General features: G+C 34.7%; 1 protein-coding gene across 1 annotated transcript in view; it reads right to left on the bottom strand.

Annotated features, from left to right (window-relative positions):
• LRRK2 (leucine rich repeat kinase 2) overlaps positions 1-25,972 on the bottom strand; it is a 139,801-nt gene that overhangs the window by 41,031 nt on the left and 72,798 nt on the right. Inside the window, exons 28-39 of the mRNA XM_038577307.1 lie at positions 24,818-24,999; positions 21,959-22,188; positions 21,403-21,530; positions 19,581-19,799; positions 15,389-15,590; positions 14,245-14,333; positions 8,513-8,700; positions 7,313-7,467; positions 5,582-5,728; positions 5,245-5,436; positions 3,719-3,865; positions 354-454 (exon numbers count right to left, since the gene is read on the bottom strand). Coding sequence (XP_038433235.1) covers positions 354-454; positions 3,719-3,865; positions 5,245-5,436; positions 5,582-5,728; positions 7,313-7,467; positions 8,513-8,700; positions 14,245-14,333; positions 15,389-15,590; positions 19,581-19,799; positions 21,403-21,530; positions 21,959-22,188; positions 24,818-24,999 — 1,980 coding nt within the window. The remainder of the gene's footprint in view (positions 1-353; positions 455-3,718; positions 3,866-5,244; positions 5,437-5,581; positions 5,729-7,312; positions 7,468-8,512; positions 8,701-14,244; positions 14,334-15,388; positions 15,591-19,580; positions 19,800-21,402; positions 21,531-21,958; positions 22,189-24,817; positions 25,000-25,972) is intronic.

Here is a 25,972-nt window from a genome sequence, read left to right as displayed (position 1 = left end):
ATGTGATATAAGTGAAACCAAAAGAAATTTATAAATGTGCACAGGATTTGGGTTCCTCTAACATACAAGACCTCAAAAGAGCTACCCTCTTTTATTCTGTACTTGGGGCAGTTAACTGTGATGCTTTGTACAAGAATTCTCAGAATGCTGTCTTTTCTTTGTTTTTCAACAGGAGAAATGAAACAAACTTTTTTTTTTTTTACTCTATAAGGAAAAGACAAAAATGGGATTTCATAACTGGACTCAGGTAGACTTGGGGGAAATGTAATCATTTTGCATTTTCACAAATACATGCAAAACCAGAGTTCCAGGAGATTAACAATTTAGTGTAATAATGTAATTGGATTTCTTACTTGTCTTAACAGTCTAAGTGATGTATGTTTATTGAAAATCTTCACAGCCACTTCTTCTCCTTCATAGGCTGCTCGATAAACAGATCCAAAACTGCCATCACCTTTTGAAAAGAAAGAAGCACTTCAGTTAATCTAAGAAAAAAAGCTAAATAAATTCTATCGATTATAATTACATTGTTGTGTACGTGAAGAGAAATCTGACCCACTTGTTTCATTGAATCAAGTCTCATTTGATGCTTCCTCTTCCTTCTACTCTGTGAACTACAATGCACCTAAAGGTTTTGTTACAGCCTTTTCATCTTCGGACTACATACTGCCTGCTCAATTACCTCATTGACTCCCTAACTTCATCTCTTCCTATATGTTGGGTGTTTCACATCTTCATTTATAGCCACAAGCCAGCTTCTGAACTCTATCCTGTATTACAAGTTTGCATTGGAGATCACTGGCATGTCCCTCCAAATCTCAACCATGCTCCATCAGAAGCCATGCTCATCATTTTGTCTCCAAACTAGATTTTTTTTAAAGATTTCATTTATTTATTCATGAGAGACACAGAGATAGAAGCAGAGACATAGGCAGAGAGAGAAGCAGGTTCCCTGTGGGGAGCCCAATGTGGGACTCAATCCCAGGACCCTGGCATCATGACCTGAGCCAAAGGCAGACGCCCAAACACTGAGCCGCCCAGGTGCCCCTCCAAACTAGTTTTTATTCCACCTCATATAGCTGATTTAAAACAAATTTTAAAACTCTCTTTTTGTGGTCATTCTAGAGTCAAAACCAAAAAATCATCTTAGCTCTTTTCCCTTGCCTCTTTTCCATTTCTGTCCCCACCACACCCATCTGGTGACCTTGGTGCTTTCTGCCTAGACTGTGGAGGCCTACTGAGTTCATTCTATCCAATGCCATCTACTTCTCCTGCAAAATCAAGCTCCCTATAATTATACTTTGATTGTGTCACTCTCTTGTTCAAAAATAAATTATGCTATGCTGTCTACTAAATAAGATCCCAAATCAGGGACAAATCCATGTTGTAGCTCCAAATTCCCCAAATTCCCCCTTGTGGTTCTCTTCCTGTCCTGCCACTCATTCTCAGTACTCTAGCCCAGAAGTTCTCTCAGTTTGGGCTGCACAGGACATCTGAGGAGCTTTCTAAAAGTACCAACGTCTGGTCCACCCTCACAGAGTCTGACCTAATTAATTACAGGAATTACTGGTCATTAGAATTTTTTTTTAAATTCCCAGGTGATATTAATGAGCAACCACGGTTGAGAATAACTAACCCCATCAAATAATACCCCTCAAGTACCTTTCGTGTGGCTCTCTGGAAAAAATAATCTCCTGAAGGGGAAATGCACCCCACAATTCCTCAAACAGATACATACAACCCCATACCTGTGCATTTAAATTTTTTTCATAAAACAAGTCCATCAATATTCACAAATCTAACAAGAAGTGTCATATAGTAACTGCTATCTTGGAAAGAGAGTGTTAACTGGAAGCCCGAAATTCATTCCCACTCTATAAGGAAAATAGCAATGAATGACCTCTACCACACTACCGTAGCATAAATATACTTGGTGGGGGGTGGGGGGTGTCTCTGATTATAAAATGTTTTTAGAAGGATATATCTCATTTGTTTAGTCAATGATTCTCAACTAGAATGATGTTGCTCCCCTCCCTATACCCTCTAATTTCTGCAATGTTTGGAAACATTTTTGATTGTCACACCTGGGGAGGGGGGGTGAGGATACACCACTGACATCTAGTGGGTAGAAGAGAGGATGCTACTAAACATCCTACAATGCACAGGACAGCCCCATAACAAAGAATCAGCCAATCTAAAAAAGCAACAGTATAGAGTTTGAGAAACCCTGAAATTGTAAATAAACATGAAATTGATGGGTTTCTGGGACAGGAGACTAGAGAATGGGAGTACTTCTATGAACACTTTCCTCTGTGTAATTAATGGCATACAGAACAAAATACAGATGCTTTTGAAGGTGGTCAAAGGTTAAAAACTTCCAGTTATAAGATAAATAAGTACTAGGGATGGAATGTACAGCATGATGACTACAGTTAATGCTGCTATGTGAAATATATTTAAAGTCGTTAAGAGTTAATCCTATAAGATCTCACTACAAATAAAAAAATATCTTTTCTTCTATTTTATATCTATATGGGATAATCAATTTTAATTAAATTCATTATGGTAATCATTTCAAAATATATGTAGACTCAAATCATTTGCTGTATATCTTAAAATTTTACAGTGCTGTATGTCAACTATATCAATAAAACAAAAAAGTAAGTGCTTCAAATGAATTTTGTGAGCATTTCTACATACATTGCTCAAAACTATCCATTAATATGAAACACATATTAATGTACTAATAAGAGATATTCTGGGGAGCTTTGTCTGTAGCCTGAGACTTCTTCAGAGAAAGAATACAGAATGCCTGGTACTTACCTGTACCCTTTAAATCACAAGTCAAGTGTGGCATTGGTTAAAATCTAAAATTTGGCATTGACAATTCAGCATTTTGTGTTAACTCAATAATATATTCACTTCCAGAGTTCCAAAACATTCAAATTCATTCTAAATTTTTTCAATTGATGTGAAGAATAAAGGTGTAAAGCAGTTTATTTACCTTTTACATGTCATGTCACAAATCTTGGACATTCTTTGTTAATAATTTTAATGCCCTAACAGACATATTTTAGGCATTCTTTCTGTGAAATTTAATTAAAATTAAATGTATACACACACACAACAGTGAATACTCCACAAAGTAAAGCCATAATTGTCTTCAAATTATAGTAATTTAACCCAATGCTCTTTCTTGACTGTTCCGAGTCTCTCAGAACTTGAGTATGTCACCAACATAATGCTTCTAAATTTTTTATCTCAAACTGCTTTTTGTGAATATTTTTTATGAGAATTCATGCTTGTTATCCTGAGGAACAAAACTGCTTCTATGACTACCTAGAGGTGTTCTTCCTTTACCTATCCCATCTTTTTGAGACTGAAAAATGACTGCATTACACAACTGAAAATCTCCTTATCTGTCCTCTGCCCAATTTCTGGCTCTTAAAACAAATGCAAGGATATATTTTACAAACACATGAACTTCCATGGCAGTCCCATTCTTATCTCGAATCTAGTCCATGAGAATGTATGCAAAGCAAATTCCATGTCTGTAACACTACTTTCAAGTATATCATTCCGAAAAAAAAAAAAACCACTATAACAAATATATGAAGACAATAAAACTATGACAATGTAATTATATTTTAATGTTTTCTAGATTATAAAGGAAAAATTATATCCTAATTTTTATTCTCAAACCAGCAAAAGTAGTTACCTAAGAGAAACTCTGGAGCTTGTTCAAATTCCAATTCATCATTATTCAACATAATATTTCTAGGTAAGTCAGCCAAAATTAAGTCAGGAGCAATTTGAGATATTGGAATGGTGAGCCTTGGTTGATCTGGATTTACTAGAAGGTCTCCTGAAAAGTACACAAAACGTTTTTTTTAAAACAAACTTTTAAGGATATACATAAATTTGCACAAAAATAATCATATTTCCTATGATTTCTAATTCTTCTTTTAGGGTTTCTTACCAATCCTATTTTTCTCTAGAAAATCTGATAAAGCGTTAAAGGTTCAGTTAACACCTATGCACTTGGAATGTTACAAATTCATTCCTAGGTTCACTCATTAGAAATTAGAATTCAGAACTTCCTTAGACTGACATCTGTCTAAGAAATCATCTACTCTCTACTTTTACCACATATGTGGGGGCACTTGTTACATGGTTAACAAATTGCTAAATTATTTTTATGTATCATCCTATTATATTTTTTATGCAAGTATAATTAACATACCGTGTTATATTAGGTTCATGTGTACAATATACTGATATACAATATACATTTCTCAGTACTCATCATGATAAATGTACTCTTAATCCCACTCACTGATTTCATGTGTCTTTCAACCTACCTCCCTTCTAGTAATCAATAGTTTGTTCTCTGTATTTAAGGGTCTGGGTTTTTTATGTCTTCCTTTTTCTGGTTGTTGTTTGTTTGTTCTGTGTTTTAAGTTCTAAAGAGTGAAATCATATGGCATTTGTCTTTGTCTGAGACTTACTGCACTTAGTGTTATACCCTCTAGGTCCATCCATGTTGTTGGAAATGGCAAGATAGCATTCTTTTTATGGCTGAGTAATATTCCAGTGTGTATGTATGTATATATTATATATATAGTGCATATATGTATGTATCTATGTATGTGTATCCCACGTGTGTATGTATGCACACATATATGTATACACACACACATATATATACACATACTACATCTTCTTTATACAGTCTCCTATCAATGGACACTTGGGTTGTTCAACAACACTAATCATCAGGGAAATGTAAATCAAAACCACAATGAGATATCGTCTTTCACCTGTCAGAATGACTACAATGGAAAACAAGAAATAACAAGTGTTGGCAGGGATTAAAATAAAAAGAACCCTCACATGCTGTTGGTGGGAATACAAATTGGTGCAGACACTGTGGGAAACAGTGTGGAGGTTCTTTGAAAAATTAAAAATAGAAATACCATGTGATTCTGCTTATTCCATGACTATTTGCCCAAACAAAAAGAAAGCACTAATTCAAAAAGACATATATGCACCCCCTATGTTTACTGCAGCATTATTTACAATAGCCAAATTCTGGAAGCATGTATCATCTATTTTAATCCTCATAACAATTCTATGAGGTAGGTTCTAGTATTCTTATTTCATAGTTGAGGTTATGTTGCCCAGTAGGCCATTGAACATTGAAAGGATCACTTAAAAAATTTGAAAGTTTTACATCAATACTACCTTCTTCTGCTTTCTTCATCAAGTCGTCAAGTAAGATTTTTTGATGCTCTTCACCATCATTAAAACTATATAATGCCCATTTCTTCAACAGAGTTTCTCCTTCACCACAAATATCAATCTCCAGCAATCCAGGAAACCATTCTTCCATCAGAGAATCAATGTGATCCACAACTTGGCCCAAAAGAATACAGCCTACATGATCCAAAGAAGAGCTCATCAACACCCTATCTGAACCTTATTCTGTTGCAAAGCTAGAAAGAGGGACTACAAAGTTTGAAAAAAAAATGTTTATATTTCTTTAGTGGTACAATTCAAAGTTTTGAATTAATTTCCTTACCTTTTCTACAAGAAGGAACTGTAATTTTTAAGAAACTCTCTGGGTGATTGTCTAAGACTTCAGATCCTACCAGACAATAAGCTTCAGGAGACCAATTCAAGTAGATGCCTTGTCGCCAATACATTCTGTTTGGGCGAAGTGCTCGTTCTGAAAGAAGTTTAAATGGACCCAAATGTATCCATTAATTATGAACTTCATAAATTAAAAGAGCAGAAAAATCACTGCAAATGCCACAAGTAAGTAATAGAGATACATATGTTTTGAAACAAAGTATTGGAATTGTTAATGACACAACTACTCATTCATATCTATTGTGCATGAAATTAAGTATTTTAACCTCAATTTTGCAAGGCAATAAAATAAAATGCCCAGTAGGTAACCTAAAAGATAGTTCAGATTCATGATGTTAAAATAGTTTGATATGCTTAATAGAATAAAAAGAATCATAAATAAGTAATCATAACTTCCATTTTTTTTCTAAGAGAGAGTGTGCATGAGTGAAAGGTGGGAAAGGGCAGAGGGAGAAGGAGAGAGAGAATCTTAAGCAGGTTCAATACTGGGCTGGGCTTGATCTCACAAACCTGAAATCATGACTTGAGCTGAAATAGAGCCAGTTGCTTAACCAATTGAACCACTGGCACCCCAAATTCTCATAACTTTTAAAACTCTTAAAAGGAGGTTGGTTGTCACACTAAAATAAAAACTTCTGGAATGATTTATTTTAATGTGATGTAACTACCTACATATTGATTAATTGCAAGCAAAATAAGGTTTATTTCAAAATACAGTAACACATGCATAAAGCTGATTTTTAACTCCCCCCCTGCCCCGCCCCCCAAAATGATATTTTTCCTTTGGAGCACTAGTTCTCCCTTTCTTCAAGAAGGAGGAGCTAGCAATATAAAGACCCATTTTTTCTAAAGATTTTATTTATTTATTCATGAGAGACAGAGAGAGAGAGAGGCAGAGACAGGCAGAGGGAGAAGCAGGCTCCATGCAGGGAGCCCGACGCGGGACTTGATCCCAGGTCTCCAGGATCAGGTCCTGGGCCGAAGGCGGCGCTAAACTGCTTAGCCACCAGGGCTGCCCTAAAGACCCATTTTTAATCAAAAAGATTATAAAAAATATAAAAAATATAAATATAAATATAAATAAATATAAATATAAATATAAATAAATATAAATATAAATATATATAATATATATAATATAAATATAAATATAAATATAAATCCCTCAGGAATTGCACAGCAAGAGAGCTTTTAAGTCTTTACAGTGAATGGTCTGAATGGTCAGAACCTGTTACTTTTGTTAACTAAGACTCTCTGGCTTTGCAGTGATAGTCACTTGTAATTTTTCTTTGTTCATTTGTGTGTGTCGGTTTACACGTGTGCATGTGTTTAACACCAGTGAATCCTAGTAATCTTACCTTCTAAAACTGTTGCTTCTAGTCTACTCTAGCTTGGAAAGCAAGATATTCATACTTATTATAAATGTGTCTAAAATAAAAACAAATACGCTTTGAGTGAGGACTTAAGAAATTTCCTTCTTGACAAACTGCATGAACTTAAATGAGCCTATGTGTCCTTATCCTGGCTACTCTGAAGTCCTATAAGCTTATTTTCTGATTTTCAGTGGCCTTACAAATACATGAACTCTGTGAAAATGACATGTCAATTTTAATATGCTTCCCCCCTAACTTCTCAAATATTGACTTCATTAAATACATACCTCTTCCTGAAAGCATGTAAGGTGAAATTTCAAGTAATCGATTGATTAACCTCGACCAAAATCCCATTGGAAAATAAGGCATTTCGTATAGTCGAATGATAATTTCAGAGTTCTCACAATGGGGAAGCTCTATCACAGGCCTGTGATCAGACAAACTAAAGAGAAAAGGGTATCAGCATTACATAGCTACATAAAAATTTACCCAACCATGTTAACCAGAGTGCTTTACTACTTAAAATCAATGAGTCGAAGATAAATATTGTAGGCAATTGCACGTTTTTATAATGTTCTTTTGCTACATGACCTTCCTTCTTCAAAAATTCAATGGCTATTTAGTCAATTCAAATACATGCTCAGATGCATTTTTTTTCAGTAATCCCATTTATACTAATAAATAAATTATTACAATTAGTTATGCATAGACAGGTTTTAAGGGATTATATAAAACTCGAAAAAATGTCATGTCCTAGAAAAAAGTGTACATGTATTTTTAGAATTGAATAGCATCTACCAATCAATGCAATTTGCACTTTTCAATGTCATATACCTTATAACATTTCCCAGCAATAAGAAACTATAAAGCAACAAGAAAAATTTCTATAATACAGAGCTAGAACTTAGGCCTTCATTGTGTTGCCACTCTCTGAAAATTCACTGCCATAAAGTCATCTGATGAGGGACGTCTGGATGGCTCAGTGTTGGGCATCTGCCTTTGGCTCAGGGTATGGTCCCAGAGTCCCAGGATTGAATCCCCTGAGGAGCTTGCTTCTCCCTCTGCCTATGTCTCCGCCTCTCTCTCTGTGTGTCTCTCATGAATGAATGAATGAATGAATGAATAAATAAATAAATAAATAAATAAATCCTTTAAAAAATAAATTCTGATGAAAACGCACTATCCTCCAGAACCTAATATAACTCCCTCAGTACCATTTAAAGACACACACACACACACACACATATCACTATTTTCCTTTCTTAAGTAATTCAAGTAGTGGTAAACCAAACAGTAATTACATACATAAAACAAATCATTTACTATACCTTTGAAGTGTCAAATGTAGTGTTTTCATTAAAAATAAATGTTACATTTCAGTAGAGAGTGTACACAAGAAGCAAAAAAATTAATACATTTATCATAAACCAAAGTTATTTTGACAATTAAAACATATAATAGATGGTGAATTTCCAGTTTAGGTTTACCTGCTTGGAACCAGCAAATATTCTTCTCCTATTGGCAAGGCAATCTGGAATTTTTCTAGCAGTTTAAAATACTGTGACATGTAGTTCTTTGGAAATCTCTTTTTCTTTGAAAGAAATTTTTCCACATCTCTACGTGAAATGATTCCCTTAGGATGTTTTGGATAGCCTTCCACTTTCACTGTCAAAATCTGAAAGATTTAAACTCGTAAATAATCACTAGAATTCATTCTCTGAAAAGTGTTTAATTTAAAGCATTTTGTGTCTCTTTGCTATTGATATGATCAAAACAATTTAATGTTGTCAAGTGTAACAGGGCACCTGATTTCTCTACTAGAAGCCCTGTAACCAGAAGCCCAGTAGGGCAACCATTCCTCCACAAAAAAAAAAAAAAATTAAGAGAGTGAATGCAAATCAAATATTATAGAGATCCTCTGCAATCAATGAATGTTAAACCTTCCCCAGCTCCAATTAACAAATCAATCCAACACCCTTCATCCTTATTATAGCCTCATCAACAATATATTTATTGGGAAATTATCCTCTAGACTATGTTCTCATTACAGGTTTGCCACAGGTTTGCCTTAGAAATGTTACTTGAGCATAAAGGAAAACGGTTTCCATCAATAGGAAGAGAGGCAGTATGTGGTACAGGTTAGTGATTCTTACACAAAGTAACTACAGAATTTCGCTGGACTCCAGATGGAGCCTGGATCAGTAGGTCTGAGATGAAGCTTGAGAATGTGCTTGTTTAACAAGAAACTCCGATGATTCTACTATAGAGACCATACTTTCAGCTTTGACCATCATCACAGAAGTTAAAAGTATTAACTTCAGAAGAACCCAGGTTCAAATCCATGTTCTAGTACTAGCTGCGTTATCTTGAGAAAGGTATATAATTTCCTTAAGCCACAGTTTCAATCAGATCAGATAATAAAAGTGACTCACCCTTAGACTGTCATGACATTGAAATAAGATAACATACAAAAGGCATGCAAAGTGCATATGACAATTTTTAGCTTATAGTAAGCCCTCATATGTTAGCTATTACTATCTACATATTCCTATTCATTTTACTTAGCCAAATGATTTTTTTAAGTTTGTGCTTAATTTCTTTACTCGATCTTTAGCATATAAGGGATACTTCAATAGGAGCATATATTATGTACATTATCATGTAGGTGGGTGAAATATTGGATTGTAAAATCCTTAGGTCCACGGACTTATCTCCTTTATCTCTATATCTCTGTTTGGTACATAATTATATGTATTGAATCATTATTGAATCAATGAATGCATGACTGGCTGAACACAATGGTGTCTAACAACAATGTATAAATGGGTCATTAAATAATAAAAACTGCAGTGTGGGACTTCTCCCATATTGTGCACTTTAGAGCCCAGACTGCTCTTACAAATCAGGTGGTAAGGAAAATTGGTTGCTGTTCTGGCATTTTTAAAGTTGTTAAGACCAGGGGTGCCTGGGTGGCTCAGTGGTTGAGCATCTGCCTTTGGCTCAGGTAATGATCCTGGGGTCCTAGGATCGAGTCCCACATCAGGCTCCCCTCAAGAAGCCTGCTTCTCCCTCTGCCTGTCTGTGTGTGTATGTGTCTCATGAATCCATAGTTTTTTTTAATTGTTTGAAAATAAAGTTGATAAGACCTTGTCTGACAACTCCCTCTCTATTCCAACCATATTTTGCATTTTCTTTACAGCATCTGCCACCTGACATTTTAAGTGTTTATTTATTGGTTATTTCCTCCTATTTGAATATCAGCTTCACGAAAGCAGGAACATTGTTTTATCTATGCTTATAATGCTTATCCAGCATCAGAACAACATCTGGGACACTGTAGGTCTCAAATCAATGTTGGATGAGTGAATCTGGGGAAAAGAAAGTGTAGAGCATTTTATCCTGGGGTTTGATTTAGGGGCACTGGAGTCAAACTACTTAGTTTGAAATCCCAACTCTACTTCTTCCTAAATATGTTGATTTGGATAAATTGTTTAACTTCTCTGTCCATCAATTTCTTCATCTTCAGGATGAGGACTAATCTAGTACCATTTAAAAGAGTTGCTCTGAGAATTACATGAGAAAATGTTTGAATAGCACATAAGTAACCCCTTGTATGTTAGCCATTATTATATACTCACTCTAATTTATTTTGATACTTTGACTTCATTTTTAAAATTTTCTTAAGGTTTTTTTAAGTAATGTCTATACCCAACATGGGGCTTGAACTCACAACCTGGAAGATTGAGAGCTGCAAGCTCTTCTGACTGAGCCAGCTGTGCACTCCTAGAAACATTGATTTAAAATTGGCATGTTTGTTGGGATGCCTGGGTGGCTCAGTGGTTGAGCATCTGCCTTTGGCTCAAGGCATGATCCTGGAGTCCCAGGATCAAGTCCCACATCAGGCTCCCTGCATGGAGCCTGCTTCTCCCTCTGCCTGTGTCTCTGCCTCTCTCTCTCTCTGTGGGTCTCATGAAAAAATAAATAAAATCTTTTTAAAAATTAATAAAATAAAATAGGAGTTTGTGCTTGATGTTTTTAAGTAGATCTATGGTGCACTACCACTATTTGTAGTAGATGGTTTCCAAAGACAGACACATGAATTGCTTCTCTTCCTACACAGGTGTGGTGTTTGATCTTTCATTTCTTGAAGGATCCTTGATTCCTCTTGAACCTGGATAGGCTCTATGGTTACTCCAGTCATTAGAACATGGCACAACTGACATTTTATCAGCTCTGGGCCCACCCTTTGAGAGGACTGGTCATATGAAAGACTACATGGTGGAGCACCAACATACCAAAAATGTGAGTGTAAGTTTCTTGGACTCAGCAGCTTGACTCAATGAAGGAAGCCAAGTGAATGACCCCTGCCAATGCCATGGCAGCAGAGCTGTTCCGCTGAGCATGGTCAGCCCACAGAACAGTGAGAAACAATAAAATGTTGATGTTTTACTCCAAGTTTGGGGGTATCTTGTTACATAGCAATGCAAAACTGAAATGTTATCTAAATTTTATCACCTTTGAAAGAACTCTTTATATTCCTTCTGCCTCATAATTTATAATTCCTAACGTATGCCGTTATGCAAAGAAAGAAAATTTCCCAAGTTCCTCACCCAAGTTTTTAACAAGATTACATTGCCATGCAAGCTTTTTAATGTTCCACCTGATTAATTCAGTAAGTGTCCTTCATATCTCTTTTATCATATGGTTAAATGAGTTTTTGCAAACTTCTCTGTGCAATGACGGAAACATCTTTAATAAATCTAATGACCTAATAGTCTGGAGCAAAGAGAAGGGTAGGTAGGCTCTTAGAGCTTCTGCACCCTGAAATTGTTTCTGACCTTGCCTTGATGATTCATGGAGGTGAATACCCCTATTTATTTTTGCTGATGGATATCAGACAATTCATTCTTGTTTTCATTTGATCATTTATAGCTTTCATTTTCTTTAAGTCTTGGTGAAAATGACATTATACTTTAATATATCAGCATAAACAAAAATGATGGCATTTATTAAATTAATATGAAATTTAATTGTTCTACTGACTCTTTTAGATCTTTCAATATAACTTGGAACTGTTCAAATTCTTGACTTAATTTTCACTTAAATTATCATGTTTATAGTATAACTATGCTAATAAGAACTTTCATGGAGTTTCAACTTAATTTCTCCATGAATCTTCAGGGATTTTATTGTGGTTATGGTAGAAGGTTGCTTTTGTTAAAAGACGGTGATTCTGATGCAAACTACTTCTTTATTCTACTGAATAAGAGGCCCTCCTATATTATCTGTATCTGCGTAATTTTAAATATTACCAATTCACATGGAAAAACATCACTTTTTAGTGCAACTTTAGCCTTTTCTTGACTATCTAGAGTTTAGTTATGTTCTGATACAGTGCACCATCTAGGACAACAAAAATCTTCAGGGTATATTTAAAACTCCCTTTGTTGTACAGAACGTACCCACCTACACAGATTTTTTATTTAGCTCTGTACCTGGCACACTTTCCAAAATTTCATGGATACATCTTTACAATTTTGAAGGGTTTTTTTTTTCATTTCCTAAAATAATATCTTTAATTACCAAATAGGTTAAACATAAAATTAGCTAACATTTACTTCTCACTTACACTGAATTAGGGAAGCAATGTAGAAAAAAACAGTTATTTTCCTTATTTTACAAGTAAAGAAACAAAGGCTTAAAACATTAAGAAATGTCACAAAGTTAAGAAAGATACAGAAGAAATTTGAACACAGGTCATGCCGACTCTAGAGCTTGTACCCTTGACCACTCTACCAGCTTCATTCCCATTTAGCAAATGAGTGGAATCACTTTCCATGGCATATTGTGCAAAAGGATGAAAATCTACTTTAAAAATATCTATCAGGATCCCTGGTGGCACAGTGGTTTAGCACCTGCCTTCAGCCCAGGGCATGATCCTAGAGACCCGGAATCGAGTCCCATGTTGGGTTCCCTGCATGGAGCCTGCTTTTCCCTCTGCCTGTGTCTCTGCCTCTGTGTGTGTGTGTATGTGTGTGTGTGTGTGTGTGTGTGTGTCTCATGAATAAGTAAATAAATTCTTTTAAAAAATAAATAAATAAAAATAAAACATCTACCAAAATAGCTATTACTATCATGTTACAATTGCCGATTGTGTTTCAAATGCTCTCAAAGTCCATGATATAGGATTTAGCCAAAAATTAGTTTCCTGTCCTTTTATTCCTTAGATAAAATTTAGAAACTAACATTCAAAATTATGAGGGAATTTAATTACTATTATGGTTTAGTTAGAAGAGATGATTCTAATGTAAAAAGACAGAATCATTTTAGGGATTCAGGGAGTCACGTTCAAAACTGCATTATGCTCACAAACAAAATAGTTGTCAGTGAGTGAGTACATGTGTTAGAGAGTCTCCTCAAGCTCCCTTCAGTTCATGATTAAGTTAGATGCAGTTGTTCTCAACCAGGGTGATTTTGCACCCCCACCTCTATTTGGCAATGTTTGGACACATTTGTGCTTGTCACACTAGGGGAGTACTACTGGCATCTAGATGGTAGAAACCAAAGATGCTGCTAACATCCTATAATGTACAACAAATAATTATCTGGTGCAATCTGACAGTGAGAAACACTGAGCTAGTGTGTTCTGCTTGAATGTATTTTTCTATGGCAAACCTATAGAGATGGTAACTAATTAAGATAAACTTACCGGTAATTGATTATCATTGGCAAAAGAAAAACTTTTCCATATGAAATACAAATGGAAAAAGGACAGCCATAACCATCACCATCCAGTTTTCAAAACTGTAAGCATTTAGAGCTTATATTCCACTCAAGAGTCAAAACTTCCCTTCATGCTGTCTAAAGGTTTTAGGCTCATCATCCAATTTTCTTATGTATATTTCCCCCAAGGATTTTCACAAAGCTTCCATTCAACTGACTATACCAATAACCAAACCAAAGTGTCATAAGGATCTAGAAAAGCACTGTGGAACACAGTGGTACAACATCTGTCTGTAAGTTGGAAACAAAGACACTGAGGTGAACTCTCAGACATTGTCCCTTCTTTCATGAAGCTCTACTTTATGTAGACTCCTACATGAATTGATCTACAGTATTCTACATGTACAGGACTTTCTACCTTAACTGAATATAAATTCCATCATTTTTAGCACTCTTCAGTCATTACCCTCATGCCACAAAAATACCAGACACCAACCTGTGCCATGACTTTACAAAGCCACTTGGGTTCCACAAAATATAAGTCACTTAACTGCAGAGCTGGATCTTGAAAATGAAGAAGGACCCCTATAGTAAAAAATCAAACAGTGAAACATGGAATCCACAATATACAAATAAAAAGGGGCTTTTGAGAGACTCTAGTCCAACCTCCTCATTTTACAGATGAGGAAATCTCAGCACAGTTAGTAGCAGAGCTGAGACTAGAACCTGGGCATTCCGGTTCCCAAGCTCTAATGTCCAGATATATAAAGGAATTTTTGAACTAAATAAAAATCATATACAAGCATATGTGAGACAATGGCATGCATTGTCTTGTATATATATTTACAAATAATAAAAAATTCACAGAATTTTTTTAGTTTTCTAAATATATCCTACAAAGATATCTTATTTTCAAATATAGGTAAGAAATACAGAATATTGCAGAAAGCTACTGGCTTAAGAATAATGGGGAAAAAGGAACAGATTATAATCCATGTAAAGATTTATTTTTCACACAACAGAATCTAGGGATTAAAAGCAGTTTCTCAGCCGCTTAACTCTAGTACTACAAATCAACTCATACCTTTCTAGCAAGGTCATATTGATCAAATACACAAATAGCACAGAAGCTTCTGCAAGTGTTTTCAACTATGAGGTCACACTGACTATGTGCAATGCAACAGGTAGGATCTGCCATTCTAAAAGGTGCATTATTATTTCAGGCAACCATTGATCCTCTAAGTGCCCAGTTAGAGCACCCCAATAATAATTCCCCTTTATAGTATACAAATAACTCCACACACACTAAATTCAAATGATACTATGAAAAGATATGGCTTGTGCTCAGGGTCTCAAAGCTCCTGAATAGTTAAGCCAATTTCTAGAACCCTCATGTTTTAACTCCTGCTGGGATACTCTTCCCAACACTGTCCCAGATGGTTTCTAAATGATTTTCTATAATATGGCATATGATTCAACATTATTGCACATGATGACCTTTCAAAAGGAAAAAGTCAATGGTCCAAGAATTTTATGGAAATTCTATTAAGTTTTGTATGTAAATTCTGTGCAAGGTTTAGATATATTCTCATAAATGATTGTACTGGAGCTTTGAAAAAATATGTAACAAACACACAAACCTGATTCATTTAGGAAGTGAACTGCATGAGGGAGCTCATTTTCATCCAACTGCAGCTGATTTTCCTTTACAAGTTGTAATAATCGTTTCCGGTCGATTACAGGAAATTCAATTGGCACATTTTTACGCTCTGATAAAATGATTTTCTCAAGTTCTACATAACAGTCTGGAATCAGCTGCCCAACAACAGGCTGATCTCGGATCTGTGTAATTACAAATGACAAGCTGTAAAAATTCATTTCACTCATATGCTTGTCGGGTGGTTGGTAAATTCAGTGCTAATAGTTGTTAGGAAAGTAAAATATTATTCAGAAATGTATTTTTTAAATAAAATCAAAATGTGATGTAAACCTATTTAAACTGGAGCAGCCCGGGTGGCTCAGTGCTTTAGCACCACCTTCAGCCTGGAGTGTGGTCCTGGAGACCCAGGACAGGCTGGGGTCAGCCTGTGGTCAGGCTCCCTGCATGGAATGGAGCCTGCTTCTCCTTCTGCCTGTGTCTCTGCCTCTCTCTCTCTCTCTCTCTCTGTGTGTGTGTGTCTCTCATGAATAAACAAATAAAATCTTTTTAAAAAAACTATTTAAACTGTGAAGAATAAACAAAATATTAAAATAAGAAAAATATAAACACAGAAGCCAATTTAGAAAGAACTATCAAAATAATATGGAAATATTTATCTAACAATTCAGAAAAACCATGATACAACCCAGAAAAACCATGATACAACCCAGGATAAATCACTAACCATAAATAAGGGATTTGCTATTTTCTAAGACATTAGACATATATGCAATAGATATGTTAGCATAAGAAGTCAGTTAAAAAAAAAAAAAAAGTCAGTAAGTATTCCAAAGCCTTAAGGCCTTATTTATTAGATGAAAATGTTTATGCTCCAAGGTAAAACATTATAGTTTGTGCTTGTTATTTGCAAAATGTTACATTAATGGAATGTACCCAAGCTATGCTTTTTCATGGAACTTCAAACTTGGGAAAACAAAAAATCATCTAAACACAAATAATTTTGACATGAGAGGATGATTTTTTTTTTGGTCTATTACACTCATAATCTAATCATTGTATGCTAACTGAAATACATAAAAAAAATTTTAAAGAGTCACTTTAAGATAATTTCTATAATAAAAAATCTTTTCCGAACTTTTTTTCCCCAGGAGAATCTAATTTTAAATAGAAATGCAACTGTAACAATAGTGACTAAAGTGCCTCTGAAAACCACCAGGTGGCAAACTCTCCCTATTTCTCAACCCATTTATATATTCTTGTATTCTTTTTACCTAAGAATTTCTACTTAAATTTTTAAACTTACTATAAACAGAAGTTGGGTTTATTACACACACACATGCAAATTTAAGGTGCTCTTTTTCTACTCTTTTTTTTAAAGATTTTATTTATTTATTCATGAAAGACACAGAGAGACAGAGGCAGAGACACAGACAGAGAGAGAGAGAAGCAGGCTGAATGCAGGGAGCCCCATGTGGGCTAGACCCCAGGACAACAGGACACCGGGACTCCGAGATCACACCCTGGGCCAAAGGCAGACACTCAACCGCTGAGTCACCAAGGCGTCTCTCTTTTTCTACTCTTAAGTAGAACTTTAAGGAGTTTTATTTATAACAGCCATACTATTACCTACATATTCACTTCAAAACATTCAAAAAACTGTTTTCATGTATCCAATACCACAGCAAATTACATATAAATCCGCTAATTTCCACTTTTCATATTCCTTCTCATCATTTATAAATTAAGACAAAATAGAACGTCATATTGAAGTTTGTGTTTTAACTCAAGAAAGAAAATCTACATACAGAAGTAAACAATGTTCTCACAGAAAGCAAATTACATAGCAAAGGGGTGAATTTTATAGTGCTGAGTTACAGGACAATCAGAGAATGCTCTGCGAATGGGCTGAACAAGATTGAAAGGGCTAATGTTGGCAATGAATTCTGTTTTGTCCTACTTCTCCTTTTAGCTTGATTATGGGATCACCAAGAGCCAAAACAAAATTTTTATTCTAGAGTCTGCATAGACACATGTTAATAAAGGCAAGACAGGGAAAGAATAGAGAAGAGCCAAGATAGAGGAGCAAATGAAAAACAAATGCCAGTACAAAATAATAATCTCTAATAGATTTAAAAACCTGCTTGAATACAAGTTGAAGCATCTCAGGGATGAAAATATATTCAAGCTCTGGCAGGATCATTGGTTCTGAAAGATCCTGAAAGAGCCAGTTTTCTGCAAAGCAATCAGATGGATTTTCAAACTAAAATGCCAGAATGATGCAACCATTAGCAATATACATCTTTCTTCCAATAATCCAGCCGTTTATCAAAGCATTTGTGTTGGCTTCAGGGTTAATTTATGAGTGCAGGAAGAAAGTTGGTCTTATTGATTGATAGTGATAACTTGCTATCATGCTAAAGCACTACTAGTCCAGTTAGAAGAACCAACCAGTTTATCTATACTTCAACTAAACTATTCATACTTTATCTATTTGTTTCAACTAATTCAGGCTTTTTGAAAACAAATTCCTCTCCAAGAAGTCTTTTTAAAAATATGATATATGCTCTGACATATATGACAAGAATAGGAGCTACTAAAATGTTATAATTAACAGTAAAGTTCTGTAAGTACAGGTGTAGTCTCGGAGGAAAACTGCCTAGATAGAGAATATTTAATTGGATACATGAATTTTGTGTATTTGTTTGTTAAAAGTCACATTGCTCTTTAATCATATGTCCAACAAGAGAACACAAAAATCTCCAAATAAATACTATGTCGTTCTGCTTACATAAGATGCCACTACTGACCCACGGATGGTAAAATCTTTTAGTGACTGTGATAAATGTGTTGAAAGATACAAACATGCAAATTCTCTCCCTGGGCACCACAAAGACCAACACATTTATAAATGGCTCATTAGGTTTTAGATAGGAGTATAATCTGTGCAAATGGAACAGAACTAAGCTAACTGGCCAACACATTATAACCAGGGTGATTGTGTAATTTATCATCCAAATTGGAATGCTTCTGAGAATGTAGTGGGACACTATTAATTACGCTGGGAATGCCCAGGCAAAACAGGACCCTAGTTATAAGCCATAGCCTTGATCATTAGTGCTAATGAGCTAAACCAACAGGGACTAACAATGAAATTGACCATTGTGTTTGGCTCATGAAACTATTCGAGGAATTTTCAGTGTACTTTATACTACAGTATTTGTAAAACTTAGGAAAGATTTCTTTTTCCTACAAGTATTAAAAACAAGTATTCTCCCTAATAACCAATTTATTTGTATTTTATGAACCCTATGAATTATATTTGGCTTACTAGAACTTTGGAAATCAAAACGTAATTTCTAAAGTAGAAAACCCAAGGGCACCTGGGTGGCTCAGTCAAGTGTCTGCCTTCAGCTCAGGTCATGATCTTGGGGTCCTGGGGTTTGAGCCCTACATTGGGGTCCCTGCTCAGTGGGGAGTCAGCTTCTCCCTCTTTCTCTGCTTCTCCCCCTACTATGCACACACTCTCTCCCTCTCTCTTTTGTCAAAAACATAAATAAAGTCTTTAAAAATAAATAAAATTGAAAACCCAGTTTATATGGACTAAAAAATTGCTTAGACATTGTTGAAAATCAAATTCACAATCTTGGCAACCTCATGAAAGAGCCATCTCACAATACTGAGGGAAGAAAAACATGTGGAATGGGTATCACACTGATAAGAGATGTGAAGGAAGCACAGATCAGGGTGTACATAAAAGAGAAACTCCAAAAGAAAGGAGCAAGTGGAGAAAGAACAAAGAATAGAGGAAAGATGATCCTGAGACCCCAATATTCACTCGTATTCTTTGGCTGAATTATCACTACAAAAAGTTGTGAGAGAAAGGGCATCAGAAACACGTTCTCAGATTCTCTCAGAAACATTCAGCCTCTCAGACATTCGTTTCCTTCAGGATCCTCTAATTAGTTTTATTCCCATTTCTATGCATTTGAAATGAGGAATGACAGAAGTAAGAAACCTTAAAATTGAAATACTTTAGTAATCCTAACAGCTATGAAAAAAACTCACAATTTTAAGACAGTTGTTCTCTTCTCAAGACTTCTGACAGTTGTGTAACATGAGAGTTAATAAATTATACTTATTCACCAGTCTACAGAAGGCATTAACCACGTTACCTTAAAATTAAGACTCTCATTTATGATGGTTTTCCGAAGTTTTGCCAAAGCATCAGATTCCTCAGTGGCATTCACAAAGTGGTAATCCCTTATTGCAGGAAACCCTCGCTTGTTCAAGAGTTCCTTGGTGATTTTACTTATGCAGGCTTTACGCTGCTTTTCATCAGAAACATCCAAATGCGTGCCAACGAGGATCACAGGGGAAGAAGAAGCACGAGCCTATAGGAAGTGATACAAAATATTCTTGTGTTTGTTTTAAAATCAAGACCGCTTACAGTTCTGTTCATATTTACTCTTTATGAAATTCAGTTGAGTGGAAATTAGAAATTAAAAGACATCAAGAAGAAGAAAATGTCAACTGTCTTTCCTTCCTTAAACTTAGGGGGAAAAGGTAACCTTAAGAAATTTTATTTTATTTTATTTTATTTTATTTTATTATCTTTTAACCTTAAAAAATTTTAAAGTCATTCTTATACTCCTTCTTATTCCAAGTTATACCACTTTTCAGGCAGCCTATATAACAGAAGTCTATTTTTTTCTTTTATGCCTTAAAATGGGTTATTCTGTAAGTGTATTTTGGACTTCTAAATAAAATAAGCATTTAATAAACCCAAGACTATATCAAAATGACATAATATGGTTTATATTTTCTCTTCCTTATCTATAAATTCAATCTCCTGAATTCATTTTAAAGTCATTCGATTTGGAGTCCACAGGAACAACAACAAAAAAAGGTACTAGAGCAAGTATGACCACCACTATAATATTCGCTCACTTTGGCTAGCTATGACCCAAAAAAAAAGGAAGTTAAAAAAATTACCAAAATTACAAAATGGGCTTGTATGCAGCCAAAATATCTGCTAAAATGTCCTGACACAAACTCTTTTAAGGACTTGGCTCACAGGAGAGCCCACTGATGCTTCATTCAAAGAACATCACTCACTCTTGCTTTATCTCAATTCTAAAAAGCTGTACTACATCAAGAAACACCTAACAGCATGACAGCAAGGGACAAAGTGGAAAAATTACAAAAAGGGATTCCAGATATAAGAGTTTATTAATCTGATGCCATTTAAAAGTGCAAGATCTGAAGTACTTCTTACTACATTGCCAGTGAGGACATAACTGATGATGTATGGATTGCTTTTGTTTAGTATAGTTTAAGTCAGGGAAGTTCATCCTCCATTTAAGAAATAAAACGATCAAGGGTGCCCAGGTGGCTCAGTCAGTTAAGAATCTAACTCTTGATCTCAGCTCAGGTCATGATCTCAGGGTTTTAAGATTGATCCCTGCATTAGGCTCCACGCTGGGCATGAAGCCTGCTGCTTGGGATTCTCTCTCCCTTTCACTCTGCCCCTCCCTCCTCAAAAATAAAATAAAATAAAATGATCAAAAATAGTTATACATTTTCCATTCTTTCAGCTTAAAGGGCTTTAAGTATCCATAACATTTACCAATATGGAATACACTATTTTCATGTCACAACCTAATTACACTTTAAAATTCTCAACTCAAAACGTTAATGCTTCTAATTTTATTTTTAAAAACTTAGGAGGCTGTTTGAAGCAACTGTCCAAAATCAATTACATTACATGTAGAAAATTTTTTTAAAAAATTAAGATTTTATTTATTTATCCATGAGAGACACAGAGGCAGAGACACGGGCAGAGGGAGAAGCAGGCTCCATGCAGCAAGCCTGATGTGGGACTTGAACCCGGGAACCCGGGATCATGCACTGAGCCAAAGGCAGACACCCAACCGCTAAGCCACCCAGGCATCCCTAAAAAATATTTTCTACTTTCAAATAATTAGAACACTTGACCTTTATATTGAAGAGCCAAGGCTTCATGGCATCCACTTCAGCCTGCCCTTTGCTGAGATCATAAACAGCAAGGTAAAGGGCTCGTTGGGTCATGAAGTGGGGATGAGTGCTGTAGAATTCCTCACGACCTAAAGAAGGATTAGAGACTTCTTTTAGCTTTCCAAACAATAAGCAAGAAGCCTTTAAAAAGTTTTTTTCTTAGGTGATAATATCTAATATTTAGCATACAAAAAGAGAGAGAGATAGAAATAGCCAAAGACAATGTTTAGAAGACCCCATTGGGCTCGTACTAGGAGTTGGTAACTTTTAGCGTGTGTGTCAATTACCAACCCCCTGAAGTATTGAAGCTTCAGCTGGCTCCAACTGTTAGTTCCTAACACCAGAATTCCATGAAATTCACTCTGGTGGCAAGGGTAAAATTAGAAGTAAATGGCTTTGGAATAATTCCATAGGATCTACTGGGTCTCTCTGCAGTATTGGAATAAGATCTCAGCTTTTAAATCCCTGTCCTAAATAAAAGAAAATTCTGAATAAAGGATTTTAGCAAAATAAATACCTGCAAAATCCCACACATTTAGAATGAGGTCTTTCTTCCCTTTGCCTCTTATTTGGATAGGCCAGTCTTTTACATCTATACCAACTGTGGCACTCTGCACCCCGAGATCTGATTTCTTGGTTTTTGTTAATTGCTGCAATAAGGTAGTTTTACCACTCCCAGTATTTCCCACAATCATAAGCTTCATTCGGTTATAGGGCACAGCCTTTTTTAACCGCTGTTGAAGAAACCTGGTATTTGAAAAACAAAAATTAAATGATAAACTGCTTAACAGTGTACTTAAGATATAGGTGAATTCTTATTCATTGAAATTTTTAAAATATCAGACTGTCCTCAAATATAGTATGCAAAAGATTGCATAGCCCATATACCTAATAAGGTACATGTTTTTCAATACACTTAGTGCATAGATTTGTTAGTGATGTTAGTGTAGTTAGTTGAAATGATTGGTAACATTATCACATATAATGACACATTACATTATCACCAGAAACAATAAAAATGTTTGCAATACTAATTAGACTGCTGATAATCATGAACTAATTAGAATTATACATATGCACGTGTGTGTAGAGATATATATTCTTTAAATAACACAAATAAAACCCTAAAAATTGAAAAAAAAAACCCCTAAAAATTGGAAGGTCTAAAATTTTATAAAACCCATATGCCAGAGCAGCAAAGTAGAATATATGTGCATACTGTTACACTAAACTTTGATAGTGATGTCATATTGGATATATTATGTGACTGCATATGTGTGTACACATATATTCATATATGGTATATATAATCTATATTCATATATATGTATGCATGTATAAAATACCCACCATTTGCTTCAACGTGGATGGAACTGGAGGGTATTATGCTGAGTGAAGTAAGTCAGTTGGAGAAGGACAAACATTATATGTTCTCATTCATGTGGGGAATATAAATAATAGTGAAAGGGAATATAAGGGAAGGGAGAAGAAATGTGTGGGAAATATCAGAAAGGGAGACAGAACGTAAAGACTGCTAACTCTGGGAAACGAACTAGGGGTGGTAGAAGGGGAGGAGGGCGGGGGGTGGGAGTGAATGGGTGACGGGCACTGGGTGTTATTCTGTATGTTAGTAAATTGAACACCAATAAAAAATAAATTAAAAAAAAAAAAGAACTTATCATCAAAAAAAATAAATAAATAAATAAATAAATAAAATGGAAATGGAGACTGAGAACATACTGGTTATATTATAAATTAATGCATGTAAACTATTATACTATCAGCAGAGAATATGATGTTTTCCTAAACAGTCTTAATGAAAAAAATAATCAAAACTAATTAGAAGTGCTGTAGGTGGCTAATAAAACCACTTTTAAATTAATACTAGATTTTAAATGTTTTATGTTAAATGTTAATACCAAATTTTAAATATAAAAAGGTGTTATATGTCAAGTTTGTTAAAATGTTGCTAAAATTTAAAATTAGAGGAGCAAAATAAATCATTCTCTAAAAGGAATATGGAGTAATTCATGATTTATTTGATGCTTTAGAAAAACAACCTGACAGATGAGATATTGTGCCTGCTATTATTGAAATCATTTTCTCACATATAACTTAAGTTCTGTTTGCATTATCAATAAGCAAGAATATCAATGGTTCAAATATCTATTTATTAAGAATTCAAAACTCTTTGAAAAAGTCATTCTTTAAAAAAGCAAATGATGCCTACAATTTCTAAACTGCTCCAGGTCTCTCCCTTCTAAAAATGTTAAACACATTTAAAAGTAGATATAGTGGCTTGATAATATAGCATAACACACTGAAAAGTAGTCCTACTAAATGCTTGCCAAGAATTGAATCAATCCCTTCTATCCATTTTCAAAAGGGAAAATCATGGGAAACAATTAGATAGGATGAAAGATAGTCAAGTTTAGCGTAGTTGGTGATAGTCTTTCTTTTCAAATTAAATCAAGCCCAGGAGGACAGAAAACCAAATCTTTCCTCATAAAAAGAGATCAAAGTTAAATATAATTTAAGAAAATTTAAGCAGAAGAGAATTAGGTAATTATGTATTTCACTGGTAACTCAACAATTATAAATTGTATGCCAGATTCTGTGTTAGATACAAAGAATCAAACTATGAGTGAACATAGCCATGGTCCCTGCCTTGTTGGATATTATAGTCAAGTCAAGGATACATTGAGAGTTGATGATTGAGCTGAAACCTGAAAGATAAATATAGATAGGAATAATTTTGTGGAAATGCAAATAAACAGTTTTACAAGTAAGTATCAATAAGACTGACATGCTCAAAAGGTAACAGAGAATGAGATAAAGTCCATTACCAAAGGCATTTGAAGCTCACCAAGTGTAAAGACCAGAAACAGTGATACTTGGAAAATTTTGGTGGTTTCAAAAATTACCAGAGTTAGTAGGTTACTCACCCTCCCAGGTAAAATCAAAGCTAGTAATTTTATATTATTTAAGTATCTATAATGCTTTAAGATTTAATAGACATATGATAACAATTTACTATATAAAATGCAGCCTGAGAAGTTATTATACTCTGCTATATTTCTTTAGAATATATATTTGTAACAAGAGGTGAAAAAATAATTTCCTTTTACAGTCCATTTCTATGACAAGCATGATCAGGAGAAGTTATGCTCTCAACATTAGTGTGGCTAGGAGAAAATGAAAAGCTCTGTAGGGACACCTTATAAACCCATTTATTAAATAAATGGCAAATGACACACAGCATATCACCATAAACAGTACTATACATTATTTCCTAAATTGTAATTATATACCCATCAAAGTAATGGAAGAAATCCGAAACAAACTTAATTTAAAAATGGAAATAAAATTATCTAACCTTATGATGTCTTTGGCTTTACATCCTATATGTTTAAAATCAAAATTAAGCCGTAGTTCATCCAAAGGAAGGTCCCATATTTTGCTTAATTTCCCCATTTCATTAGGAAAGGATCTCAGTTCCAAATTGTAACTGACATCAAGGGAGGTCAGGTTTTCAAGACAGCCAATCTCTGGAGGAATCTTAGTGAAATAAAAAAGGGAAAATCCTATTGGTAGGAAGCAAGAAATGTGTGCTGCCAAGAAACAAGATGCTTCCTAGGAAAAAAAAAAAAGCTCAGAAAGCCTATCAGCAACTTGTATTACCTTTCAGCAGAGTTCTAAAACTTTCCAAAGGTTTGTCATAGTTTTCTATATAAATATTTAAAGACATAAGTATAAAGGACTTACCCAAAACAATCCAAGTCACTTATTTACAATCTTTAAAAGCCTATTATCCATTGGTAATATATTTTATCTCCTCACAACATTGAAAGTAAAGATGTTCCTTATATTTATCTAAATCCAATCATCAGTGACTTCAGTCTGTTCCTTTACACCATGTTTTTTCACTAAAGCTATAAAGATCTAGTCATAAACTTACATGCAACTTACTGTTCTTAAAATACAACTAAATGTTTATACTTTAGGTGGTATTGTAATAGCTTTTTTTTCCTGTTCCAAATTATTAAGCAATATGCAATACTTTTATAATAGAAAATATTAATTTGCTGTCAAAAAAAATCAGGTACTAAAAAACATTCACAGTTATTCTGAACTTCACAGTTTCAGACACTTAATTCTTTTTGGCTTTCATAGGCAAAAAACTTAAAAGTTGGCAATAATACATATTTCTTCTCTGTGACGAATGAATAATCAGTTTTAGATTTACAACAGAAGCAATGGAGTGAAGCAAAGGCTGGCCCACTGCACAAATGGGCAGGCAGCATGATGGAAGAATGCAGAAATTCAAGAAAATGGAAGAAAAAGTCGGCTGAAAAACACACACTACAGATGGCTCAGCAACAACTTGAGAAATGTAGAGTATTTGCAAGTCTGTTAGCAAATCAGAGATTTAGTGATAAAATAAAACACTTAACACATTACTCACATTCATGATTAAATATATGTATATTCATATAATTCTTCAAAAATAGAGCACAAAGTGATTTTTAAG

The sequence above is a fragment of the Canis lupus genome, chromosome 27 (genome assembly GCF_011100685.1).
Source record: "Canis lupus familiaris isolate Mischka breed German Shepherd chromosome 27, alternate assembly UU_Cfam_GSD_1.0, whole genome shotgun sequence".
Lineage (NCBI taxonomy): Eukaryota > Metazoa > Chordata > Mammalia > Carnivora > Canidae > Canis > Canis lupus.
Note: the sequence above shows the minus strand (reverse complement) of the source record. Positions and strands in the feature narration are given on the sequence as shown.